Source organism: Budorcas taxicolor, chromosome 3 (genome assembly GCF_023091745.1).
Source record: "Budorcas taxicolor isolate Tak-1 chromosome 3, Takin1.1, whole genome shotgun sequence".
In the NCBI taxonomy this organism is placed as follows: domain Eukaryota; kingdom Metazoa; phylum Chordata; class Mammalia; order Artiodactyla; family Bovidae; genus Budorcas; species Budorcas taxicolor.
In genome coordinates, this window is record NC_068912.1 from 103538090 (window position 1) to 103561575 (window position 23486).

General features: G+C 47.1%; 2 protein-coding genes across 3 annotated transcripts; both read right to left on the bottom strand.

The window, feature by feature from the left end:
- Window positions 1-748: 748 nt before the first annotated feature.
- On the bottom strand, window positions 749-7360 carry ZNF691 (zinc finger protein 691). Of its 2 annotated transcripts, none has more exons than XM_052637107.1 (2): window positions 7311-7360; window positions 749-3556 (listed from the first exon to the last, which is right to left on the bottom strand). In XM_052637107.1, the coding sequence occupies exon 2, from the start codon at window positions 3445-3447 to the stop codon at window positions 2599-2601; it is 849 nt and encodes a 282-aa protein (XP_052493067.1). In that variant the 5' UTR covers window positions 3448-3556; window positions 7311-7360; the 3' UTR covers window positions 749-2598. The 2 variants fall into 2 exon arrangements, with proteins under 2 accessions (XP_052493067.1, XP_052493068.1); XM_052637108.1 differs by having other exon boundaries at window positions 749-3456; window positions 7311-7355.
- A 2858-nt stretch (window positions 7361-10218) lies between these two features.
- On the bottom strand, window positions 10219-20712 carry ERMAP (erythroblast membrane associated protein (Scianna blood group)). Its single transcript, XM_052638079.1, has 9 exons — window positions 20628-20712; window positions 18260-18412; window positions 17576-17608; window positions 16539-16571; window positions 13843-13863; window positions 13071-13091; window positions 12949-12975; window positions 12796-12822; window positions 10219-10943 (listed from the first exon to the last, which is right to left on the bottom strand). The coding sequence occupies exons 1-9, from the start codon at window positions 20710-20712 to the stop codon at window positions 10219-10221; spliced, it is 1125 nt and encodes a 374-aa protein (XP_052494039.1).
- Window positions 20713-23486: the final 2774 nt, after the last annotated feature.

The following is a 23486-nucleotide window of genomic DNA, read 5'->3' on the forward strand; positions in this document are numbered from 1 at the left end:
GAGGCAGGGAGAATTCCCTGCTTCCTGACACGTAATAGCTGCTTCATAAATGTTGGTGGATGGAACTGAATTGCATGCAGGCTGATGGGAGAGGAAGGGGCTTCATGTGAATTCAGTCCAGGGGCAGGGAGGCTGTGGGTGGTCACTACACGAGGATTAAGTGCCAGGTGTTGATGGGAGCCCCACCCTTCCAGGTTTGCCTGCTGTTGAAACCTAGCAGCCACCCCACACTAGAGAATACAGAAGCCATATCCTCACTGTCAGTACTCCTAGTAACTAGGAGGAAGCGAGAGGAACAGAATGGGGACGGAGGAGAGACGGGGGAGAAGGGAAGAGGAAAAAGGAATGAAGACAAAAAGGAAGTTAGCAAAAAAAAATCAGAGTGAATGAATAGGCTAATCAGAACTCAATAGCCTGGACCAACACCAAAAGAAACGGGTAAATGAAATGGGCCGGCAAGCTCAAAGCAGGTCTTACTGGCAAGACTCCAAGTCATAGCAGTTGTCACTAAGGCTGTGGGTCTGGAACGTTAATGTTACCGAGCTCCCCAGACTGAGAGACCAGCAGACCTAGCTTGGTAATGAGCAAAAACGAAGAGCTGGCCTAACTGGAATCCTAGCTCAGCCATTAAGTCAGGTCATTCAAACCCTCAGAATTTCCTTATCTTCAAAATGGGGATACTGCTACTTTACACACTAGTCATGCAAATCAGAAATAACTGGCACTCAGTAGGTGTTAGATGGCAACTTCTAAGTTTTATTTTTGGCCACATGGCATGAGAGATTTTAGTTCCCCAGCCAGGATCAAACCCGCAGCCCTGCAGTGGAAGCAGTCTTAAACCACTGTACAGCCAGGAAGTCCCTGGCAACTTCTATTATTAGGGAGCAAGTTATACATACAAGTTGGGTGACTGTATGTTTAAAATACTTTGTATGAAGATTTTCAAGGAGCAGGAAAATGTATATGAAATAAAAGTGCTTGGTAAACTAAAAAGGACCCTACAAATATCAGGGAATTGTTTGGAAATCATCTTTTATGGTTAGAAAAAATAAAGGCACATCCCCTCCTGGGTGGATGGCAGGATCCCGTTGTAGTCAGGTCATCAGCTGTGCCAGGCACATTCTGCCAGCTGGTGACAGATGAAGAAGGCCCCTCACTCTGGAAGAACAAAACCCCAGAGTGGCCAGAGACGGGGGTCTTTTGGATTTGTTGGAGGAAATCTGGGTGAACTCTATAAACTTTAATGCAGAAAACACTGAAAACTTGCCACATGGAGCCAAGCCTTCAGAAGGGCAGGAAGCCAGGCCTGACCTCTACCAAGCTGTCCCAACCTTAGGAACTAAACTGCTGCTACTAAGGGCAAAGACTCTCTCTAGGTTCATCTTCTCCCACCCCTCAGCCCCTATTCCAAGTTACTATCCTATTTCCTAGGCACAGAATAGTGTCAATCAACTATCAGTCTAAAGTTGAAAAGGTTCTCATGCTTGGCACTGACGTCCCACAGAGCAAAGGGTCCGGGACTGTCTCAAGAGGCCATGCGCTAGCTCCCGCTTCTAGGAAATCAGCTGGACCCAGGCCAGCTCCCTGAGTGGCTCCTCCCTCGGAAGCCAGCAAGGTGAATGCAGTGAAAGAGCGTCAGCTCAGAAACAAGGGGGACCCAGGCGTGAACCCCGGCTCCACCAGCATTCCCATCCTGTGACCACAGCAGGCGATCTCGCCTCTCCTCACTCGTCTCCTCCACATCCGCCCCTGCGGCTGCTGCAGCACTAGATGAAGAATGGGAATGCGGCTGTGGCCTCCAGGGCGCACAGCAGACGCTCAGCTACTACTCCTCCCCCCTCTCTCCCCTTCCTCCTCACAGACCTCAGTCAGCTGCTTCCTTCCGCTTTTCAGAGCAGTCGCCCATTCTTTCTTGAAATTCAACTCCCTTCCAGAGTGGTGGCAGTGCGACCATCTCCCCACCTCTTTGATGCCCCCAAGTAAGTACACAGGCCCTTTTCATTAAAGGGTTTTACTGCTAATCCTGGGGAAACAGATGCACGCTGGGCTGGGGGTGACAAGTCACACACCTGAGGGAATGTGAAGGTCCCTGGATCATGGCTCCTTGAGGGTTTCCCTTTCATTCCTAAAGTAGGACCTCAGACCTCTTCTCCAGGCCTGGGAAGCCCCTTCCTCCCTGGCCAGCTGAGGCACAGTAGGCGCACCCCTGCAGTGCGCCCTAAGCTCAAGCAGTCCATATACAATAGAGGCCCTCCAGACGGTGATGCTTATCGCACAGGAACTTCCTTAAAGGCCGGGGAAGGTCACCCTAAGGATATAAGCAAGTACTAAGCCTACCCTATTTCTCTTACACCTCAAGGAGATGAAACTAAGAGAGAGTCCTCTGACTATCTCTACCACAAGAAATGGGCCTGAAAAATGTAGATTTTTACTCAGAGTCCCTTCTCTGACTTCCTGGAGATCCTGGCTTCAGAGGCAACAGAAAACCCTTCTCCAAAGTGGGAGAAGGCCTTGAGGTCAAGCGGGCAGCAGCAGCTCCTAAAGACCCTTCTGCGCTAGGCTGGGGCCCCTTGCCCTGTCCTCGCTCCCTCGGCCTCTTCAGCTGGACTCTCTCCCGGCCTGCTCTCCCCGGTGTGTTTTCTGGTGGCGGATGAGGTTGGAGCTGCGGGAGAAGTGCTTCCCGCACGCGGTGCACCGGTAGGGCTTCTCGCCCCTGTGGGTCCGCTGGTGCGCCCCGAAGTTGGAGATGTCGCTGAAGGTCCGCCCGCACTCGGAGCACTCATAGGGCCGCTCGCCCGTGTGGGTGCGGTGGTGCACGCCGAAGCTGGAGCTGTTGCTGAAGCTCTTCCCGCACTCGCAGCAGATGTAGGGCGCGGGCTCCAGGTGGGTCCGGTAGTGCACGGCCAGCGCCGCGCTCTGGCCGAAGCTCTTGCCACAGAGGTCGCAGCGGAAGGGCCGCCGGCCCAGGTGGTCCTGCTGGTGCGTGGTGAGGTCCGCGTGCCGCCGGAAGCTCTGCTCGCAGTTGGGGCACTTGTATTGCTTCTCCTCCAGGTGGATGCGCTCGTGCCGGATCCGGTTGGAGCTTCTGGAGAAGCTCTTACCACACTCGGAGCACTGGTAAGGCTTCTCGCCCGTGTGGATGCGCTGGTGTGTCCTCAGGTTGGAGGTGTTGTTGAAGGTTTTGCCACACTGGACACATACAAAGGGCTTCTCATCCACCTCAGACCTCCGATGAGCAGAGAGGTCCTCTGGCTCTGCAGCAGAGACAGCGACTTCCTGCGTTGGCTCTTCTGGACGGGGCCCTTGTGGCCCCTCCGACGGGCTTGCTTGCCCAGGCTCTTTTTCCCCATCCCGTACCTTGGAGTCGTCCACTCTCCATGGCTTATCACCCCGTTCCCCTTCCTCGGGCAGGTGCTGTTCTGGGCTCTGCTCCTTCTCACTGCCCATCTCTGAACCCTGAGAAGGAACACAAATGGCCGACACCTTTATTCCATGGGTCAGGCCAGCCCCCAGCGAATCTTCTATCCTGGGTTGATTCTGTCCCAGTTCATGATCCCTATAGAAAGAACCATTTCATTCCATTAACTGGAATACTTGGAAGAATGCCTTTACTAACTTTGAAGTGACAAACCTCCACAGATACATAAAGTAACCCACCAGAGCAAAAGGAAGGCCCCCAGCTTTGTCTACCCCCGAAAGATGTTATTTGTAAAATTTGCATAATGTCACTTATCTTACTACCACACTAAACCAAGACAGTCTAGACTAATTCACCTGCAAGTACAGGACCTTCCATTAGGGGGTGAGTTTGATTTTTCTAACTAAGTTAATAGAAATTCCCATTCTGTTTAACCTTTTCTGGAAAAACCTTCCTTACAAGTATCCCTCTATCTGCCTGCTTTCAAACTGAAAATAACAGAGCCTCTAAGTCCTGAGGCTCTCCTACCCACTCACAAGGCCCAGCTCTGCATCCTCTGAAGTGCTCTGCCACCCTCCCTTCCTCATCTCCCCACAGTCTAGCGAATAAAGGGTGACATCTGGGTCCTCCAAGATCCCCTGCAGGGCCTGCACTGTGTCTGTTCTGCCTGGGCAGTGCCCACTCCCACTTACACACCCCAGAGAGCACTGCCTACACACACAGTCTCACACCACACACACAGTCATACTCACCAAACACACACAGTCACTCTTACAACACACGTGCACATCATGCAGTCACACGTATACAGCCACACACGTACCAATCACACACACCATACACAGCCCTCCCACACACAGAACCACATACATGGCTACACAACCACACACCATACACACAGCCAGCTGTACTCTCACACCACACAGTCTCACAGGCACACACTGCCCCCCCTGCCCCCCTGCCCCCAACACAGTGCCCAGGCCTATTTGTGCACACATCAGTAGGTGCTCGCTAAGCCACACAGACTCCTTTAGAGTCCCTACAGGCACGGACGGCAAATGAGGGGGAGAAAGACTGACAAGAGGAGGGCGGTGTTTCCTCGGAACCTTGAGGAAATAACGGCATTTCAAGAGGCAGAGCGGACTGGTGGAAATACCGCAGAGTGACATGAACAAGGGGATGAGGGAGGCGAGCCCAGGCTATGATGGGACACTGAGGACGGTGAGTGAAAGACTGGCAACTCTTCATCCTTTGTGGAAAACAACAACAAACAATAATGGAAGGGACACCAGCTACATTTAGGGCTGGATCCCAATGGTGACATACACTGTCTTTACAACTCTGCAAATTACTCAACCACTCTGGGCCTCAACTCCTGTATCACTGAAATTGTGATACCAACTGACACAGCAGGACTGTTAGAGGAAATGCCTATCATACGCTCAGTGTAAACTGTGGCACGTACTAGTCATTCAGTACATGACAGCTGCGACTAACTGTTGAAGACACTATACGCTAGCCCTGTAAAGAAGGCAAGAATGAAAAAGATTTCTTACATGATCTTGTTAGGAAAGAAAAAAATTCAATTAAAAAATGGTACAGTGTATATAATCTAAAATGTGAAACATGGACAGTACGTTAAACCTTTAAGGAGTGGGGTGGGGGAGTGGTTAGCAAACTTTTTCTGTAAAGGACCAGCGAATATATATTTAGTAAATATTTGGGGTCATAGGATCTCTGTTGCAAATACTCGACTCTGCTGTTGTATCATAAAAGCAGGCATAGAAAATCCGTAAATGAATGGGTGTACTGTATCCTAACAAAACTTTATTTCAAACAAAAGAAAGCAAACTATAATCTACCAATCTGTTAAGAGTGTTTTTTTTCCAAGAATCTAGGTAAGTAATGTTTAAAAAAAAAAAAGCTGCTTCACTTTCAAAACTGCAAAAAAAAAAAAAAAATCAGAAACTATTCCTTGATACTTAGTCACTATTTTCTGACCATCCCTTTAAAAATTACAAGCCCTCCAAAACAAAAAGTTAAAAATAAAAATTATAACCCCTTCCCCCACACTCAGTTCCCCCTTGCCCGATAGCATTTCTCACCTTCTAATGATCTGTTCTTTATGTCTATTATTTAGTATAAGCCTCCCCCTGCAAAACATAAGTCCCATTAGGGCCAGGTTCTTTGCTTTATTCATTAATGTAAACCAAACTCCTAGAGCAGTGGCAGTCATACACAGTAGATCCTTAATAACTATTTGCTGAATAAACTGAACGAAGACCAAGCCTGTCTCCACAACCTATTTCATGCTTGCTTGTGTCTATTCTCACCCACCATTCCTTAGCAATCTCTTCACTCCTGCTCACTTCCTCCTTTACGCACTCACAGAGTCTTGTACTGGCTTTTATGGTGTTTTGCAATTATCTGTTTACAAGTCTGTTCCCACTACTAGTTTATAAGCAATTTGTGGGCAGGGACTGGTCATTTTGGTAATGTCTCCAGCACAAGACATTGTGCTCAAAATTTTTTAAGTATCAGTGAATGGATATGACCTTAATTTACCTCCTACTCCTGTCCATCCCAGCTAGGGCTCCAATATCTCTCTATGCAACAAGCTACACGGCCTCCACTCACTGCCAACCCTACTATGCTGAGAATCCACAATATACCAAGCTCTGACTCTTCCCAGAGCTGAATGCTGGGTTGAATAAGAAGACTTAAGACTATAGTCACCACCCTAAAAGACTTTATGGTACAGTGCAGCGTAATGGGCCACTAACTCCAGAAACTGTCATACATGTGTAGAAGGTTAAGTTCCAGATGAAGCAGGAAACTTGTAGTTTGCCCAGGGGCAATGAGTGGCAGAACTGGGAGCCATGCCCATCGCTCCAAAGCCAGTGCTTTTAAGCGCTACACCAGTAATAAATACAGTCCCCTGGGAGTTCTGATGACACAGGCATATCTCCGTGAAGAGTTCAGGGATAAGCAGCTTCGTGGAAAAGGTCGTCTTTGAGTCAAGACTTGCAGGATGGATGAGCAAGACTGACAGAGATGGGGAACCCACCATCTACTAAGACAGTGCCAGGTAAAGAAGCATTTCTGTATCACATTTCAGAGATTTGGGGAAAAAGGGACTCATGGGGTTTGTCTTCCCAGGAGGTTCAGAGGTACAGGGAGGGCCACAGGTGGAAGGGACTGAGACGGTGTGGAAAAGGATCCAGATCTAACAAGTAAGCGCCAAGAAGATGGGGCTTGTGATCAGAGATGCTGAAGGCCAAGGGCCTGGGTTAGATGGAAGGCACCAAGCTGGAAAGTGATCTGAGGAGCCTTTAGGGTCAAGTCAAGACTTGGAGGGAGCTTGGAAATATCAGGGGAAATGTGTGAGAGCACTGCGAACAGAACGGGGGTGAGGGGATGGATAAAGAGTCAGAGAGAGAAGAGGACCAAGAGAGTCAGAGGGTCCGAGGAGACTGGTCAGGGTGGGAACACGACCCAAGAGGCTGGGTTGTGTGCAGCCGGGCGGAGTCTGAGGTTGGAGCGTTGTAGAGGAGCTAAGTTCAGAGCTGCCGGGCGGGCGTGGGGCCGGAGGGGTCGGAGAGAAGGAGAAGCTGACCCCGAAGATATGGTCAGTGGCAGCGGGACTGGGTACTCAAAGGCAAACAGAAGGGCGGGAAGGCAGGGGCTTGGAGCCAGACGCTGGCCGTGCAGGCCGGGGGAAGGGGCCAGGAGTTGGGACGAGGGACCACAGGGCCCCGTTTGTTCCCCAGTGGGTCCGCGGAACAAAGCCACAGCCCCAGCTGCCCGGTGACAGGAAAGGGACTAAGCTGAGAGCTCCCCGCGAAGCCACTAGCACCTCCCCACCGCGACCTCGGGCCCGACCCCAACCCACCTAGCTCCAGCGTCCCGCGGTCAGGAACAGTACCGCCTCACTGAGCCGGGGGGTGGAGCCGGAACCGGAACCCGGAAAGGATCCGCCCTACCTCTTCAGGATTGGTTCCTGAGGATTCCCTTTCCTTTCTACTGGCTGCCACAACGCTAGAATCCCTGGCGGGGCCTGCTGGGAGTTGTAGTCCTGTGGAAGATAATAGGCTCGGAGAAGAAATTTGAGAAGTTTAGAATTTAGTGGTGGAGACTGGATTCCCTTTAAGGTCGAGGGCTTCCTGCTGCGCTCCGGCGTTAAAAGCCCAAAGTGCGGGCCACCAGTGTGGGAAGTAGTAGGCTACGTAGCGCTAACCTACATGATCTGCTGCTGCTGCTAGGTCGCTTCAGTCGTGTCCAACTCTGTGCGACCCCATAGACGGTAGCCCACCAGGCACCCCCGTCCCTGGGATTCTCCAGGCAAGAACACTGGAGTGGGTTGCCATTTCCTTCTCCTAGGGGTCACGAATTCAGAATTTCTTCTTCACTCTAAATTTGACACCCTTGGCGGCCCTGTAGACATCCCCCGAACCCAGAATCCCGCGCCCCACTGGAGGTTTATAATTTAAAGTCAAAGGATTTGGGAACTGGAAAGGAGTCTATTTATTTATTATGCAGTATAGTTGGGGGGCTTCCCTGGTGGCTCAGAGGTTAAAGCATCTGCCTGTGATGCGGGAGAGCTGGGTTCGATCCCTGGTTGGGGAAGATCCTCTGGAGAAGGAAATGGCAACCCACTTGAGTATTCTTGCCTGGAGAATCCCAAGGACGGAGGAGCCACGGGCTACAGTCCACAGGGTCGCAAAGAGTCGGATACGACTGAGCGACTTCGCTTTTCATAGTTGATTTACAATATTGTGTTAGTTTCAGGTGTGTAGCATAGTGATAAGGGGCTAGTTGTTGTTTACAGATTATATTCCATGATAGGTTATTTCAAGATATTGTGTTTAATTGCCTGTGTGCTACAGTAAATACATGTTGCTTATCTATTTTATGGATACTAGTTTATATCTGTTAATTCCCTAGTCCTAATTTATGCCTCTCCCTGAAAGGGAGTTGAAAGATCAACTAATCCAATACCTTTATCGGAGAAGCTAAACATTCCCTGGCCAAGGAACCACCTCCAGTTTCCCGAAGTCCCTGCACAGAGATTTCTCTGAGTGCTACTTAGTTAAACTTGACTTTTGTTCATCGATTCAGACACAACAAGACCACTATCCAGGATTAAGGGTTTTTTTCTTTCAGGTTTAATTTTTTAAAAATCTAATCAAATATGTAGGCTAAAATTCTACAAGCCTCTCACATCTTCAAGGTATTTCAGTGCAAAGCGAAAAAAGAGTATTGTCTTCAGAGACAGACACACTAGATTTATAATCCCAGTTCTACCACCTTGCGTTATTTCCTTCCCCTGTAAAATCCCTGGCTGAATTACTGTAAGAATTAAATGACTTAACATATGTAATACTTCTGCCACCACAAATGTCAGTTCTCTTTCCTGTTGGTAAGTTTTCTTGGGTGCAACCAGTGTGAACAATGTGAATCCGTTTTAAGACTGGGATAGTCACAAATTATGTTTGAAACTAAATATGGATGAGTGAAATATAAATTGCCCACATACACTACAACTTTATAAATGGATATAAATGAAATACTGAGAAGGCAGACTCAGAAATAAAACTGTGGCTTTATTTTTAACTGTGGTTAAACTCACATGGGTGGAATCAAGGCTCTTCAAAAGCAGTCCTGTAATGTGCCTTTTGCTTATCAGTCCAAAGCCTTTCCCCACAACTTCTCATTCCCAATGAAAATAAGAGCATGCCAAATGACAAATACCAAGCTTTTATTTAAGGACTGTACAAAGGCAAACAAAAAATTCCTTTCTGAATCTCAGAGGGGATTCAAAAGGATCAGTGTAACACACGGCCTCACCCACAGCTGCCTTTTCAAGGCCACACACAGCTGGTCTACTCTGTATGAAGCCTTGCTTCCTATCTTCCTGATGGTGATCCTTAGGTTTTTCAAAATTAAGATTACAGCTACCACGTTTACAGTCCCCATACCCGGCTATCACCAAGTTAGCTTTGTAAACATTCTCTGGTGGCTCAAATGGTAAAGAATCTGCCTGCAATGTGGGTGACCTAGGTTCCATCTCTGGATTGGGAAGATTTCCTGGAGGAGGTCATGGCAACCCACTCCAGTATTCTTGCCCGGAGAATCCCCAGGGATGGAGGAGTCTGGTGGGCTGCAGTCTGTAGGGTGGCAAAGAGTCGGACACAACTGAGTGACTTAACACATCCACATATTAGTTCTGCATGTCACCAAACTATGTTGTAGAGAGCATCAAGGAAATAGAAAACAGTGACTTTCTTTTTTTAAATCCCTCTGGCCCTCTGCTCTATATTCCAGAAGAAAGAAGGCAGAGTATGTGATCCAAAAAAAGTTTACTTTTAAAAAGCTGTCCTTGGGGGTTAGAGGCCTGAACTGAGAAAAGGATAAAAGCAATCCTTGATGTGATAAATAAGTCAGGACTGGGCATCCTAACTTCATAACTACAAGCCTGAGTGCAGGATGAGGCAGGATGAAGGCTTTTAAGAAGCCCCTTGAGTAGAGAGTCCCTATATCTCAGTGGCACACATTCCACACCATCACCTAAACCTAATCTGATTGTTCATCTGGTTTTCAAGAATTCTTCCAGGGCAATGGAAACTTCAAGTTCCCAGAAATTCTAAAACTGAGCCCTAGGAGAAAGTGGTGTAAGAGAAACCATAAAGGGGTTTGGGTTGGGTGAAAGGAGTGGAGATGGTCCAGAATCACTGGACCAGGAGACTGAAGTCCAGGGCACTGGGCTAGAGAGTCTGAGAATCAGGTGATGAGGCCCATCCCTAAAAAGAAGGAACCTTGAGCCCCTGAAGGGCTGGGCCAAGGTCAGAGGATGAGGACAGGATCATATCTTTGAGTGGGACGAGCTCTGACGTCTGAGCAGGGAGCAAGAAAGGGTCCACCTGCAGAGGCACCTCTCCATTAGCCTGGCCTTTTTCTTCTGTGTTGGGGTCAGTTGATTCCTCTGGTTTCTGGAGTTCAGAACAAATTATCAGAGGTGCCGTGTTTTTCCCTCCATCACGAAGGCAAGGTTCAAAGAAAGGGCGGAGGGGGCCGGAGAAACTGTGGGTGAAAGTAAAGATGTGGGACTGGTTGGTCACATCATAGAAGGAGATGACTCCTGCTTCATAGTCCAGAAAAATCCCCACACACCTCGGGGGCTCTTTCAGGCGGAAGGAGGTCTGCGGGGATGTGAGGGCCTCGTACTCATTCCCTTGATTCTGTCGCAGGAGCCAGTGTCCGTTGGCGGGAGAGGCGGTGACCTTCCCCTTCCTGCTCACTGACTCACTACACACCCCCAGGGCCCATTTGGTCTTGTCTGCCACAGACACCTCCCAGTAGTGACAGCCAGCTATGAAGTACTCGGAACCCAGGACGCTGACAACGAAGTCAAATCGCTCGGGATTGTCGGGCACAGGCTGCCTTGTGTCTCCAAGCTTCACACACTTGCGGTCCTCAGACAGGATGAGTTTGGGATGCGCTGTGTCTGGGTCCAGGGTCACAGTCACTGCAGAGAGTCACAGAGAGGTGAGGTTTTAGGAAGCTAACTCTCCAGCGACCTCTGAGTAGCTGTGGGGGGAATAATCATCTCTCGGTCTGCAACCATGGTGCCCTCATCCCCACATGTCCTGGAACTAAAAAAAATATGTTGTCAGTCTCCTAGATCTACTAGTGGATTAAGTAAAAGAGGGAAACGTTTCTCATCTGTCTGTGAAGCTGTCTTAATCCTTAAGAAATACTGCTTTTGTCTTTGCTGGTCCAAAGGGCTCTCACGTATGGTAATAAACAAGTTGTGATGTTAGACCCAGTAGCGTGATAGCATATTGGAGCCCCAGCTCTGTCTTACACTAGTTATGTGATACTGGGCTTGTTAATCATCTCTAAACCTTCATCTGTAAAGTGGGAATAATAGCAGCACCGATGTTGGAGAGCTGTTGTGCAGATTTGATGAGCTAATGCACTCGATAATGAGTGTGTGATGCTCATTTTCTTAACTAAAATTATTGCTTACAGTCATCATCTTAAAATGTTAATGTAGAGAGATAACTTCCTTAAAATTATGGATTATGAGGGTGACAATGAATCTCCTTCCTTCCCCAAGTCAAAAAACAGGCTCATTTCGTAGAGTTAAATCCACAAAATGCACACTCAGTCAAGTAGTGGGAATGAATCAGACTAGGAGAGTGAAAAGGGTTTGTGAGTTCCCAGAATATCAATAGCAATGGCACCCCACTCCAGTACTCTTGCCTGGAAAATCCCATGGACAGAGGAGCCTGGTAAGCTGCAGTCCATGGGGTCGCTAAGAGTCGGGCACGACTGAGCGACTTCACTTTTGCGTTTCACTTTCATGCATTGGAGAAGGAAATGGCAACCCACTCCAGTATTCTTGCCTGGAGAATCCCAGAGACAGAGGAGCCTAGTGGGCTGCCATCTATGGGGTCGCACAGAGTCGGACACAACTGAAGCAACTTAGCAGCAGCAGCAGCAGCAGCAGAATGTCAATAGAGGTAACCCGGTGTTTTCTCAATGGGCCGACTCATGGATTCTATTGTTCCTGCCTAAACAAAAACCTTCTGAACGGAAGGGGGATGAGCATCTTGGAAAACGCAGGAAGGGCAGAAAAGCAGTGAAAATAACAGATCTCATTCAAACAGCAACAAAAATATGTGATCTAGGAAAAAAATTGAAGAGATGTGCAAATCTTTTCAAATAAAACTATGAAACCTTTTTGCAGTCTACATTGCTGGGGCTTCTGCCCAACTCACTCTCTTCTCTGATAATCACCACTCACCAAGGAAACGGATCTTCAGAGAAAGAAGGCTGTGGCAGATGCGTAGAAAGAGACAGGAGCACTGACTAGCTGTCCAACAGTGGGAAAAGAAGGACTGCTCAACCTGAAAGCACAGCAGAGACTACACAGGAACAGATGAATAGATTTGACTACAGAAAAATAAAACACTCATGCTTCAAAAGAAATACATCGAGGACATTAACATGCACAGAAACATACTGTGTGAAACATACGACCAAGGGTTAATATAGCAAAAAGTCCCCACAAATTGAAAAGTAGCCAGAATAGGACAGAAGCAGACAAGTCACAGAGATAAAACACAAATTTTAAGAAAAATCTCAAAAATCATCGAATACCCTTAAGAAGAATAAACCAAATATTTATCAGTGTTTTAAAAGAAAGGAGACTTTCTAAATCTAAATTTGATCCTCCCAAAATAAAAGATTTTCAAAATTTGATTAACAGATAAACAGATCAGACCTAAAATTTGTTAAAATTACAATGTGCCTTCTAAAGGAACAGAGTCATGGGCTCTCAACTGTGGATCCATCTGACGGGTGTACCTTACCAAAGTGCAGTCGGGCCCTTTTCCAGCCTGAAAGACAGGGAAAAAAGGCATTGTTGAAGTGACGGAGAAATAAATGGAGACTTTCTGATACAGGGTGGAGGTGGGGAATGGTGGAAGGATGAGGGGGTGCTGGATGGGGAAAGTGCATCTCACCTGAGTTTGCTGCAGCTCTTTTTAACTCTACAAAAGAAGAAACACGGAGAATGAGTTTTCATTGGAAACAGAATCAACAGGAGAGAAGATGTTATGGAAGTTATAAGAGCAGGGGTACTCACTCAGTTCTCTCCGGAGTTTCTCTAGAGAATTAAAAGAATTTGACAAATCAGAATGAAGGCTTCTACATGCCTGTGATGCCCCAGTCCCATCCCAGCCACACTCCTAGAGCAGATCCTTCCCCCACGACCGTGTTTCAACAGCAGTGACTCCCAGCCCGGGGCCCCAGTGATAATGCAGAGGGTCAGCAAGCTCCTATGGGAGCCAAAATGACCTGCAGACTGAATGTACAACACATCTCACATAAATGTATGCAATATTGTGGGAGAAAAAGAAAATATAGATTCATTTAAAACTGTTATTGAATTTCCATTAGATTTTCTAATGCATATTTTCTCAGTGTGAAATCATGTAGATACGTCACGTGTTTGAGGATTTGGGATAGTTGTTATAACAAGGTTCTCACACATGAAAGGGTAGAGAAGTACTGCTCCATATATCCGGTTGAATGAGGATCCATCTACCTTGGATTCCACCTAACTGAACGTCATGCCTGAGTGATAGAAGTGTCTTCCTGATGACTTCACCTGTAGAAGGTACCCCTCTTCTTGCTAAAACATGTCCTTTTTAGAGACCAGATAACAATTGTGCAGGAAATAGGAGCAGGGAATATTTGAGAAAAAAAAAAAAAAAAGAGGCCTTTATGAAGCCAAAAAATCCCCTGCCCATATGCTTGCCCCCTCTCTTCTGCCTCAGGAGGTGAATCTGGGACTCTCATCCTAAAACAAAGATGTCTGCAGAAGGTTTGGAGCACAGATGAGAAGCAGAACTTACTGAGGGCTTTATGGAGTCGTCCTAGAAAACAGAGAAAGAAGCACAAGTGAGCAGGAGGGCTCATCATGCCAGTCGCCCCCCCCCCCCGCCACCGCCCCCCAGTGGAAAAGATGATGACGATCCCATCAGCCCCCAATCCAGTCACATCTCCCTAAGGGCAGATGTGGAAATTCACTGGTGCCCGTTCCACTTTCCGGATGACCTGGACTACCCTGACTCTGGTTCCTCTTCCCTTCCCTTTGTCTGTCTGGTTTCCTTTCGCTGTCTGTATGAATTTTTCCATATGTTTTTAACCAGTGTCCATGAGTATATGCCTTGCTGCTCTTTTATAACTGTTGGGCTTCCCTGGTGGCTCAGATGGTAAAGAATCTGCCTGGAATGAAGGAGACCTGGATTTGATCTGTGCATTAAGAAGATCCCCTGGAGAAGGGAATGGCTATCCACTCCAGTATTCTTTCCTGGAGAATTCCTTAGACAGATGAGCCTGGTGGGCCAGAGTCCATGGCGTTACAGAGTCAGACATGACTGAACATGCACCACACTATGCTATGCCATCATGTTCATGGTGTAAAACTAGCTGAAGACCCACTGTTCACTTACTGACATGTTCTGTTATTCTCTACAGTGGCCCTCCCTGAAGAACTGTGACCCCAGGAGGTCTGGGACACGTGCATATGCTTCTGTGCTTTGGGGGAGCACCATCAGCTTCTCTGGAAGGGTCGCCCGCCCACATTTCCGCTCAGCACTGGCCCCGCCACAGAGTTGAAGTGATCCATCTGAGTTTACTGTCAGGCCCTGTGCTAAGGGCTGGGCATGCATTAGGTGCTGGGCATTGGGGTTGCTGCTGCTGCTAAGTCGCTTCAGTCATGTCCGACTCTATGCGACCCCATAGACAGCAGCCCACCGGGCTCCGCTGTCCCTGGGATTCTCTAGACAAGAACCCTGGAGTGGGTTGCCATTTCCTTCTCCAATGCATGAAAGTGAAAAGTGAAAGTGAAGTTGCTCAGTAAGTGTCCAACTCTTTGTGACCCCATGGACTGCAGCCCACCAGGCTCCTCCGTCCATGGGAGTTTCCAGGCAAGAGTACTGGAGTGGGTTGCCATTGCCTTCTCCAGGGCATTGGGGCAGTGAAGCTGAATATGATACAGCCTCCCAATAAGACATTATTTTATCATTCTCACTACCAACAGCCTCCATTCATTGTGTCCTGTTCTTACGATGTAGGTCCTGAATCCTCTCAACAATGTGAGGCGCATATAATGATTATTCCCATTTTACAGAGTGGTGGCCTGGGGCTCAGAGGGACATGGAAATTTGTCCAGATTATCCAGCTAGTAAGTGGCCAAGGCAGAGAAGGTGATGGCACCCCACTCCAGTACTCTTGCCTGGAAAATCCCATGGATGGAGGAGCCTGGTAGGCTGCAGTCCAAGGGGTCACCAAGAGTCGGATACAACTGAGCGACTTCACTTTCACTTTTCACTTTCATGCATTGGAGAAGGAAATGGCAACCCACTCCAGTGTCCTTGCCTGGAGAATCCCAGGGACGGGGGGGCCTGGTGGGCTGCTGTCTATGGGGTCGCATAGAGTCGGACACGACTGAAGCGACTTAGCTGCAGCAGCAGCAAGTGGCCAAGGAGGCAGGATTCACACGCAAGTCTGTCTGACTCCTAGCTGGAGGCTTTCCTCCTATCCCACACTGTCCCTTCCCTTCTAGGACAGGATGGTCATTGCATGGTCATCGCATCCCTGAGGCTGCATCCCACACTTTAACCAGCCCGGAGGAGATGAGAGGGGGGAAGGGAGGAGATGCCGAAATCATTGCATGTGGAGCCATTTCTGAGCTAGAAGACAATGATTTGTCTTCCCAGATAGACTTTCAAAGGGCAGAGTCCCACCTGCTTTTTGAATCCAGGGTTCTATCTTTTACCCTCAGTGGCCCAGAGCAAGCATTTAATTAATGAAGACAAAATGGTAATAAGAGAAAGGTTTCAGGAATTATAACAGGAGGGTGTTGTTTTTTTTTAAGTTGTCTTTGATAATACTGAAAACAATCAGGTGAGAGGATTTATTATCACAATTTTACAGATGAGGAAACCAAACCTCAGAGTAGTAAAGTGACTTAGCCCAAGCCTGTAAGTGGCAGATCTGAACCAGCTGCTGCTGACTCCAGCACCTATGATCCTCCCACTGTATCACACCACCTCTGTCAACGCAAAGTTTGTATGGGTCCTTGAGATTCTCGTACATCCTGTAATACCTTGTTTTAAAAAAGAATTGGGACCTGCACCACACAGCCTGCAGGGTCTTAGTTCCCCAACCAAGGATCAAATCTGTGCCCCCTACATTGGAAGTTCAGATTCTTAACCACTGGACCACGAGGGAAGTCCCCCATAATACCATTTTAATATATTTTTACATAGTGTATAGATCTTCTTTTTAGGTGATTGCTGGAAAAGCCAATGAATGGCCCAATGAATTCTGACCACAGGCGTCCCCTCACCCATAGCTAACAACCCTTGACAGTGGAAAGCAAGGCCCAATAATACTAACAGAGGAGATATGTGTGGGGAGTGTGTGCATGTGTACACGTACACATACGTATATTGTACGTTTAACAAGTGACTGTCAGCATTTATGTAGAAGGAGAAAAAACATGCTATCTGTTCCCTGCCCCTTATGCTGTACATAGAATTACCTTTTTCTTTTGCATGGTCGGAGAGAAGATTTTCTAGAGGAAGGAAAAGTAAAAGAAAATGAGATTCTATGCCATTTTCTTGAGGGTCCCTGCTTCTAACTGAGTTTATGGGCTCTTGAACATATCCTCCCCTATCTCATACCTCCTCCTCCCTGACCCAGGCCCTCATCACCTCCCATCAGGATGCCAGAAAGAGTGGCCCAAATTGCCCTCACATTCTGTCTCCTCCCTCTGGTCTCCTCTCAACACAGCAGCCGAAGAGAACTTTCTGGAAGCACAGTTCTGGTCGGGATATCCCATGCACAGCTTCACCACTGCTCCAAGGAGAAAGATGAAGACCTTCCTGGGATCCCCAGGGCCTCACGTGCTGGTCCCTGGCTCCCTCTGCAGCGTCATCTGCTGCCGCCTTTCCCCTCATGCAGGCACCACGTCTCTTTCTCAAGCTCTTCTGCTGCGGGTCCGTTTTCTGAGCTCTCTTCCCCCTTGTCAGTCCATCCTCCAGGCCAAACATCACTTCCTTTGGAAAGTCCTCTTCTATCCCTGAAGTCAGGTTAGCTTCATCCAGCCACCATCTCTCCAGCCTTCAGAACTTCCATCTGAGGCATTTGTCTCACTATTAAATTCACGTGTACCTCCCTGACTGGATCAAAACTTCCAAGAAGGCAAAGACTGTGTCCACTTTCACCCACCATTGTGTCACAAGCATCTGGTATAGTCTGAACCACTTAGCAGAGAATTATCAATTATTTGTTGAATGGATAAACATGTCCCCTATGTTAGACCTACACGACTCTCCCAGAATCAGATCAAGCCATGAGTTCACAGACAAAACAGCCAAACACATTGGAAGGCAAGATATTACAAGAAAGAGTCGTCAGAAAGTGGAAATGACAGGTGCTGATCCCCCTCCCCACTACTGTCACCACCTAGGACAGCAGATGCTGGGATCTGCAGGTCCAGACTTTAGATTAGTGGGTCCTGGGGACACAAAAATGAACAAAACGGAGAAACATCTCCACCCAGCCCAGGACACTTACCTACCTCCATCGCATGTTCATAGAGAAGCCTCTCTGGAAGGGAGAGAGAGAGACGTCAGCTTAAGGGTCTTTTCTTTGCTTTTAAGGAAGGCCCTTTTCTAACACCCACTCCAGTGTTCTTGCCTGCAGAATCCCAGGGACGGAGGAGCCTGGTGGGCTGCCATCTATGGGGTCGCACAGAGTCGGACACGACTGATGCGACTTAGCAGCAGCAGCAGCTTTTCTAACGAGCAGAGCTGTCCACCGGCGGCCTGAGCAGGATTTTGTTCCCTGTTACTATGAGTGTGTGACTATTAGAAAGGATTAGAGGGTCTTCAAACCATCCGATGCAGAAAGGAGTGTTGGATTATGTGATTTTCAAAGTCCTTTGCAACCCTGAGAGCCAGGAAATGCAAGCCTATTAAGGGTTTCATCCAGTGGATACAACTGGAGTTCTTAGTTAATTGGAAGATTGGCATGATGTGTCATGTGCTAATTTCTCTAAAGATAAGAATTCACAGCCCTGCCCAGGAGCTTCCTATTGATCCCCTCTGCAATGTGGACTCCAAGAGCATGGCTTTACCAGTTTTCTCCCAGACAACCTATGGATAACTGTTGAATCTGTGTCGGCATCCTCCCAGCCTTTCCCTAGAGAGCCTGGAGTACTATTTCCTGCCAGTCTGGGCTCCCTTACCACTCAGTTACCTTTTGACCTTCTTTGCTTCCAGATGATGTAAAGGCCCACCACGATGAAAATCCCCAGAACAGGTAGGATCACAGTAAGAGCCACGGCTGATGGCGAGAAGCTATCTGGAGATTCGGCTGAAACAGAAACCACCTGTGACCACCCACTCAGAGCTGCTCCCGTGCCAAGGGAGCAGGTGTCTCAGGCACATCCCAACAGCCTTTGTCACCTCAAGAGACACCTTAAGCCAAGATGGTGAAGGTCTCTGCTTCTCTCAGCAACTCAAGGCCAAGATGACCAAGGGATGACTTTAAAGTGAGATGTTTATCTCTCAGGATTGGTTTCAATGACCCTGCCTGAGGACAATGAGTCAAACTCAGCAACTTGGACTTCCCTGGTGGTCCAGTGGTTAAGAATCCTCCTGCCAGTGCAGAGGACACAGGTTCGATCCCTGTTTCAGGAAGATTCCGCAGGCCATAGCACAGCTAAGCCCGTGCACCACAGCTACTGAGCCAGTACTCAGGAACCACTGAAGCCCGCGCACTCTAGGGCCTGTGCTTTGCAACAACAGAAGCCGCCACGATGAAAAGCCCGAGCACCAAAACTAGAGAGCAGCCTCTGCTCACCACAACTGCAGAAAGCTGATGGGCAGCAAGAAGACCCAGCACAGCCGACAATAAAGTAAATTTTTAAAAAACTCAGCATCTAGGGACTTCCCTGGTGGTCCAGAGGATAAGACTCTGTGTTTCCAATGCAGGGGGCATGGGTTCAATTCCTTATTTGGGAGCTAAGATCCCACATGTTGTGCAGCATGGTCAAATAAATTTAATTTAAAAAGAATAAAAGGTGTAAGATAAGACCAAAAACAAAAAGAGAAAAACTCAGCACCTAAACCACAATCTCACCCTACCCTATATGGAAAAACTACCCAGAGACTGGAGAACTGGAGCTGCGCCCTCAGGAATCCCCTATCATCTTGTGAGCACCTACCTGCTTCCCCTTCAAATCCTCACTCCAGGATAGAACAGCAGTCAGTGAACCCTTTGCCCTGAGCCCTGTTGGCCAGGGCAAACCAATTTCTATAGAGCTACAGCAGCAAGCTGAATGTCTAGGCAGGAGAGAAAGGAGAAAGGAGAGACAAAGTGGGGAAGGAAATAACAGCAGAAGAGGCTCTATGACAAGCAGCGAAGAGCATAAGCTGGATGCGAGCCTTTTGCTCAGCACTGCGTGACCCCAGGCCAGAGACAGGCTCACCAAGCCTGGCCTGCCAATTCTATTCCATTGGGAGATTTAATGAGATCAGGCACTTCGCTCTTAGTGAGAGGCAGTGGGAGTAGTAAGAGAAGCGGGGACAGAGAGAAAAGACAAAAGGGACTGGCAGAGGTCCATGACTCCTCCCCATCTGGGACCCAAGACCACAGTCTTTCTTGGCTCTAAAACCACTCTGCTCTGCCACAGGGCTCCATGTTTCAAGAGTCTTTAAAAGAGTCATACCCTTTTGACCCATTAATTCTACTTCCAGAAACACATTCTAAGAAAACAATCAGAATCACTTCCCAAAATATGTGCTAAGATGCGCATTGCACCGTTTATTATAAGGAAAAAATGGAAACCTTCAGATGTCTAGAAATGGAGATCTGAATAATTGTGTTATGCTATAACCACACAATGAAATACTATGCAGCCCTTAAAAACCATGCTGCAGAGAATGACTTAAGGACATGGGTGAACAATGTTCATGGCGTTGTAAATGGAGGGAAAAAAATAAACCCGGGCAGAGGAATACATACACATAAACATATGAGCACTCAGAGATACAGACATACAAGAAAGTCTTCAAAGAAATCCCTCCACTGTATATATACATATAGACATATATAGTGTGTATATATATATAGTGTATAGACATATATGTCTATATATATAGATCTATATAAAACTGAATCACTTTCCTATACATCTGAAACTAACACATTGTAAATTAACTATATTTCAGTTTTTTAATGGTAAAAAAAAAAAGAAATGCCCTCAAATGTTAGCAGTTGTTCTTTCCAGTTTATGAGGTTCTAGGCCATTTAGGGTTTTCTTTAAAATGTTCTGTATTTTTTCAAATTGTCCACAATAAACACTTGTTATTGACAGAATTTAAAAAACCCCCAAATTGCTTTCTTAAGTTTCAGCTAGCATAGGAGTTTTCTCTGGAACCACCAGGGACTTCAGGCTTTTTTCCTGCCCTGCATTTATCTCCTAGGACCATGCCTGGTCTTCTCTTGGCCGAGGGCCATGCCGCAGATGGTGCAGTACACACTCCCCAGAGTGCTGTCCCTGGCTCTGTTGGACACCTTTGCCCAATGTCCTAGGCAGGGAAAGAGGTTCAGAAGCTCTTACCTAACATGTGCAAAGGCAGCTGGAAGAAGACCAGTGTGGTGAAGCATCTAGAGAGCCAGGAGCCTGAGCAACTTGGCATCTTCATCCAAACTAGGAGGACAGACACAGGGAGACATCAAAAAGAGTCAGTGAGCTTGATGTGAGAAAGGGTACCACCCAGCAGGTGAGGCGGAGATGGAGGTTGCATAGAGTATGCTCTGGTGTCACAGAAACCAGGTGTCTAATCCCAGCTCTGCTGCTTAGCTCCGTGTAAGCCAAGTCTCTGGGACTCAGTTTCTCCATCTTTGAAATGGGTATACTTACCGTGCCTCCTGGCAAGATTATTATGAAGACTGAAGGAGGCTAGCAACACAGAGGCTGGCATCATGGTTAAGTCTATAAATGCCTTTAGCGGGGACAGGAGGGTGAGACACCAACTGTGATATAGACAGCACAGGGAGGAGTCTGGAAGAATGAGAACTTATACCCAGAGCTAGCCAGATAAACATGGTAAGGACTGACTGTTTTTTGCATTTAGTGTCCCAGGTCAGGCTTGGAAAGTGCCTGTTGCAAGCCAATCATCAACCCATGATGTAGCCTGAAGCACTTCCTGGACAGCTTTTCAAGTCTGACTGTTGGAAAACAAGAAACTAAGGCAGCGAGATCCCTTCATTTCATCGTGAAGGCACTAATTCTACAAGTTCAGCTAACTCCTTGGGGTTAGAAGGACCTGGGCTCAAGTCATAGCTCCACCCATGTCCTAGTTCTGTGTCCCTGGGAAAGTTGTCTGTTTTTTTGATAGTGCTGTGCTGCCATGGGGAATTTCTTCGTTTCCTAACCAGGAATCGAACCCATGTCCCCTGCAGTGTAAGCACTGAGTCTTAACCACTCGACCACCAGGGAAGTCCTGGGCCTTCAATTCTTAGCGTATAAAGAGGGGACCTTCTTCACTTGCCAATGGGAGGGTTCAAGGAAATGATGCATGTAGAGCACCTGTCACCAATACCTGTTGTTATTATTTCTAAACTGAAAGAGACCAATCATCCCTGGGAGGTGTGGGTCACCATCTGCACTTGCTATTGTCTGAAATTCCTTGTTGTTGTCGCTAAGTTGCTAAGTCATGTCCAACTCTTTGCGACCCGATGGACTACACCACTCCAGGCTTCCCTGTCCTTCACTGTCTCCCAGGGTTTGCTCAAACTCATGTCCACTGAGTCAGTGATACCATTCAACCATCTCATCCTCTGTCTCCCCCTTCTCCTCCTGCCCCCAGTCTTTCTCAGCATCAGAGTCTTTTCCGATGAGTTAGCTCTTTGCATCAGGTGGCCAAAATATTGGAGCTTTAGCTTCAGCAGCACCCCTTCCAGTGACTATTCAGGGTTGATTTCCTTTAGGATTGACTAGTTTGATCTCTTTGCTGTCCAAGGGACTCTCAAGAGTCTTCTCCAGCACCGCAGTTTGAAAGCATCAGCTCTTCAGTGCTCGGCCTTCTATATGGTCCAACTCTCACATCTGTAACATAACTCCTAAAAAAAACCATAGCTTTGACTATACGGACCTTTGTCAGCAAAGTGATGTCTCTGCTTTTTAATACACTGTCTAGGTTTGTCATAGCTTTCCTTCCAAGGAGCAAGTGTCTGTTAATTTCATGTCTGCCATCCAGAAATTCCTTGGGCAGGAAACAAATCTTTCATGGCACCCCTGGGGTTGAAGTTCAAATGCAAACCCTCAAGAAAGAGAGAATCTATCTCTTACATTCTTACATTCTCTTCAAGATTTCAAATCCTTTCCAGAAAGTCATAAGACTGGATCCCTGCAGGTCTTGGAAGATGGCAAAACAGAGCTTGGAGTGGGTAGGACGGTCAAAGCAAGGTTGTGAAACTGGAGATGGACTCAAGATTTGAACACGTTTCCAGTTCTGTTTATCTCATGGCAAACAGCACACTGGTTTAGGGTTCTATTGTCAGTTTTTGTTTTAAAATTGTGATGCATGCGTACAACAACTATGCATACGGACTTCCCTGGTAGTCCAGTGGTTAAGAGTCCACTTTGCAATGCCGGGGACACAGGTTCTATTCCTGGTCAGGGAATTAAGATCCCAACCTCAGCTGAGCAACTAAGCCTACGCGCCACAACTAGAGAATCCGTGCACTGCAACTAAATCCCGATGCAGCCAAAGAAAATAAATATCTTTACAAAAATTATGCATAGTCTGATACAATTTAGGGAGAAGATGCTTAGAGAAAAGGCAAGAATGTAGATATTAAGCAGTGGTTATTTCTAAGAGTGGGAGAGGAGAATAAAGATGATCTTTACAGTTTTCTCTGTGTGTTTTCTAAATTATCTACCTTGAATGTGTATAACTGTGATTATCAGGAAATAAATCTATTAAAAGAAGCAGTAGGAGGATGACCAGGAAGGAAAGGAGAAAAAGGAGGAGAAATAGAGTTCACTTTGGGAAAGAGAACACACAGTCCAGGAGGAACCTCTCTCATTCTTGCTATTGGTGATTTATGTCTCTTTTTTCTTGATCAGTCTGACTAGAGGTTCATCAATTTCATTGATCTCAATGAATCATCTTTTGGTTTCATTTATTTTCTCTAATGTTTTTCTGTTTCTTATTGTATTAGTTTTTGCTCAGATCTTTATTAATTCCTTTCTTCTGCTTACTTCGGATTTAATTTGTTCTTCTTTCCGTGTTGCTTAGGTCAATGATCTGTGATCTTCTTTCCTAATATTGTCACTTAGTACAATACAGATGACTATATTACTCATCTTTTCTAATATAGTCATTAGTCATTTAGTCACAAATTTCTCCTTAGGAATTGCTTTAGCGACATCCAACAAATCTTGATACGCAGTCGTTTTCATTTTCGTTAC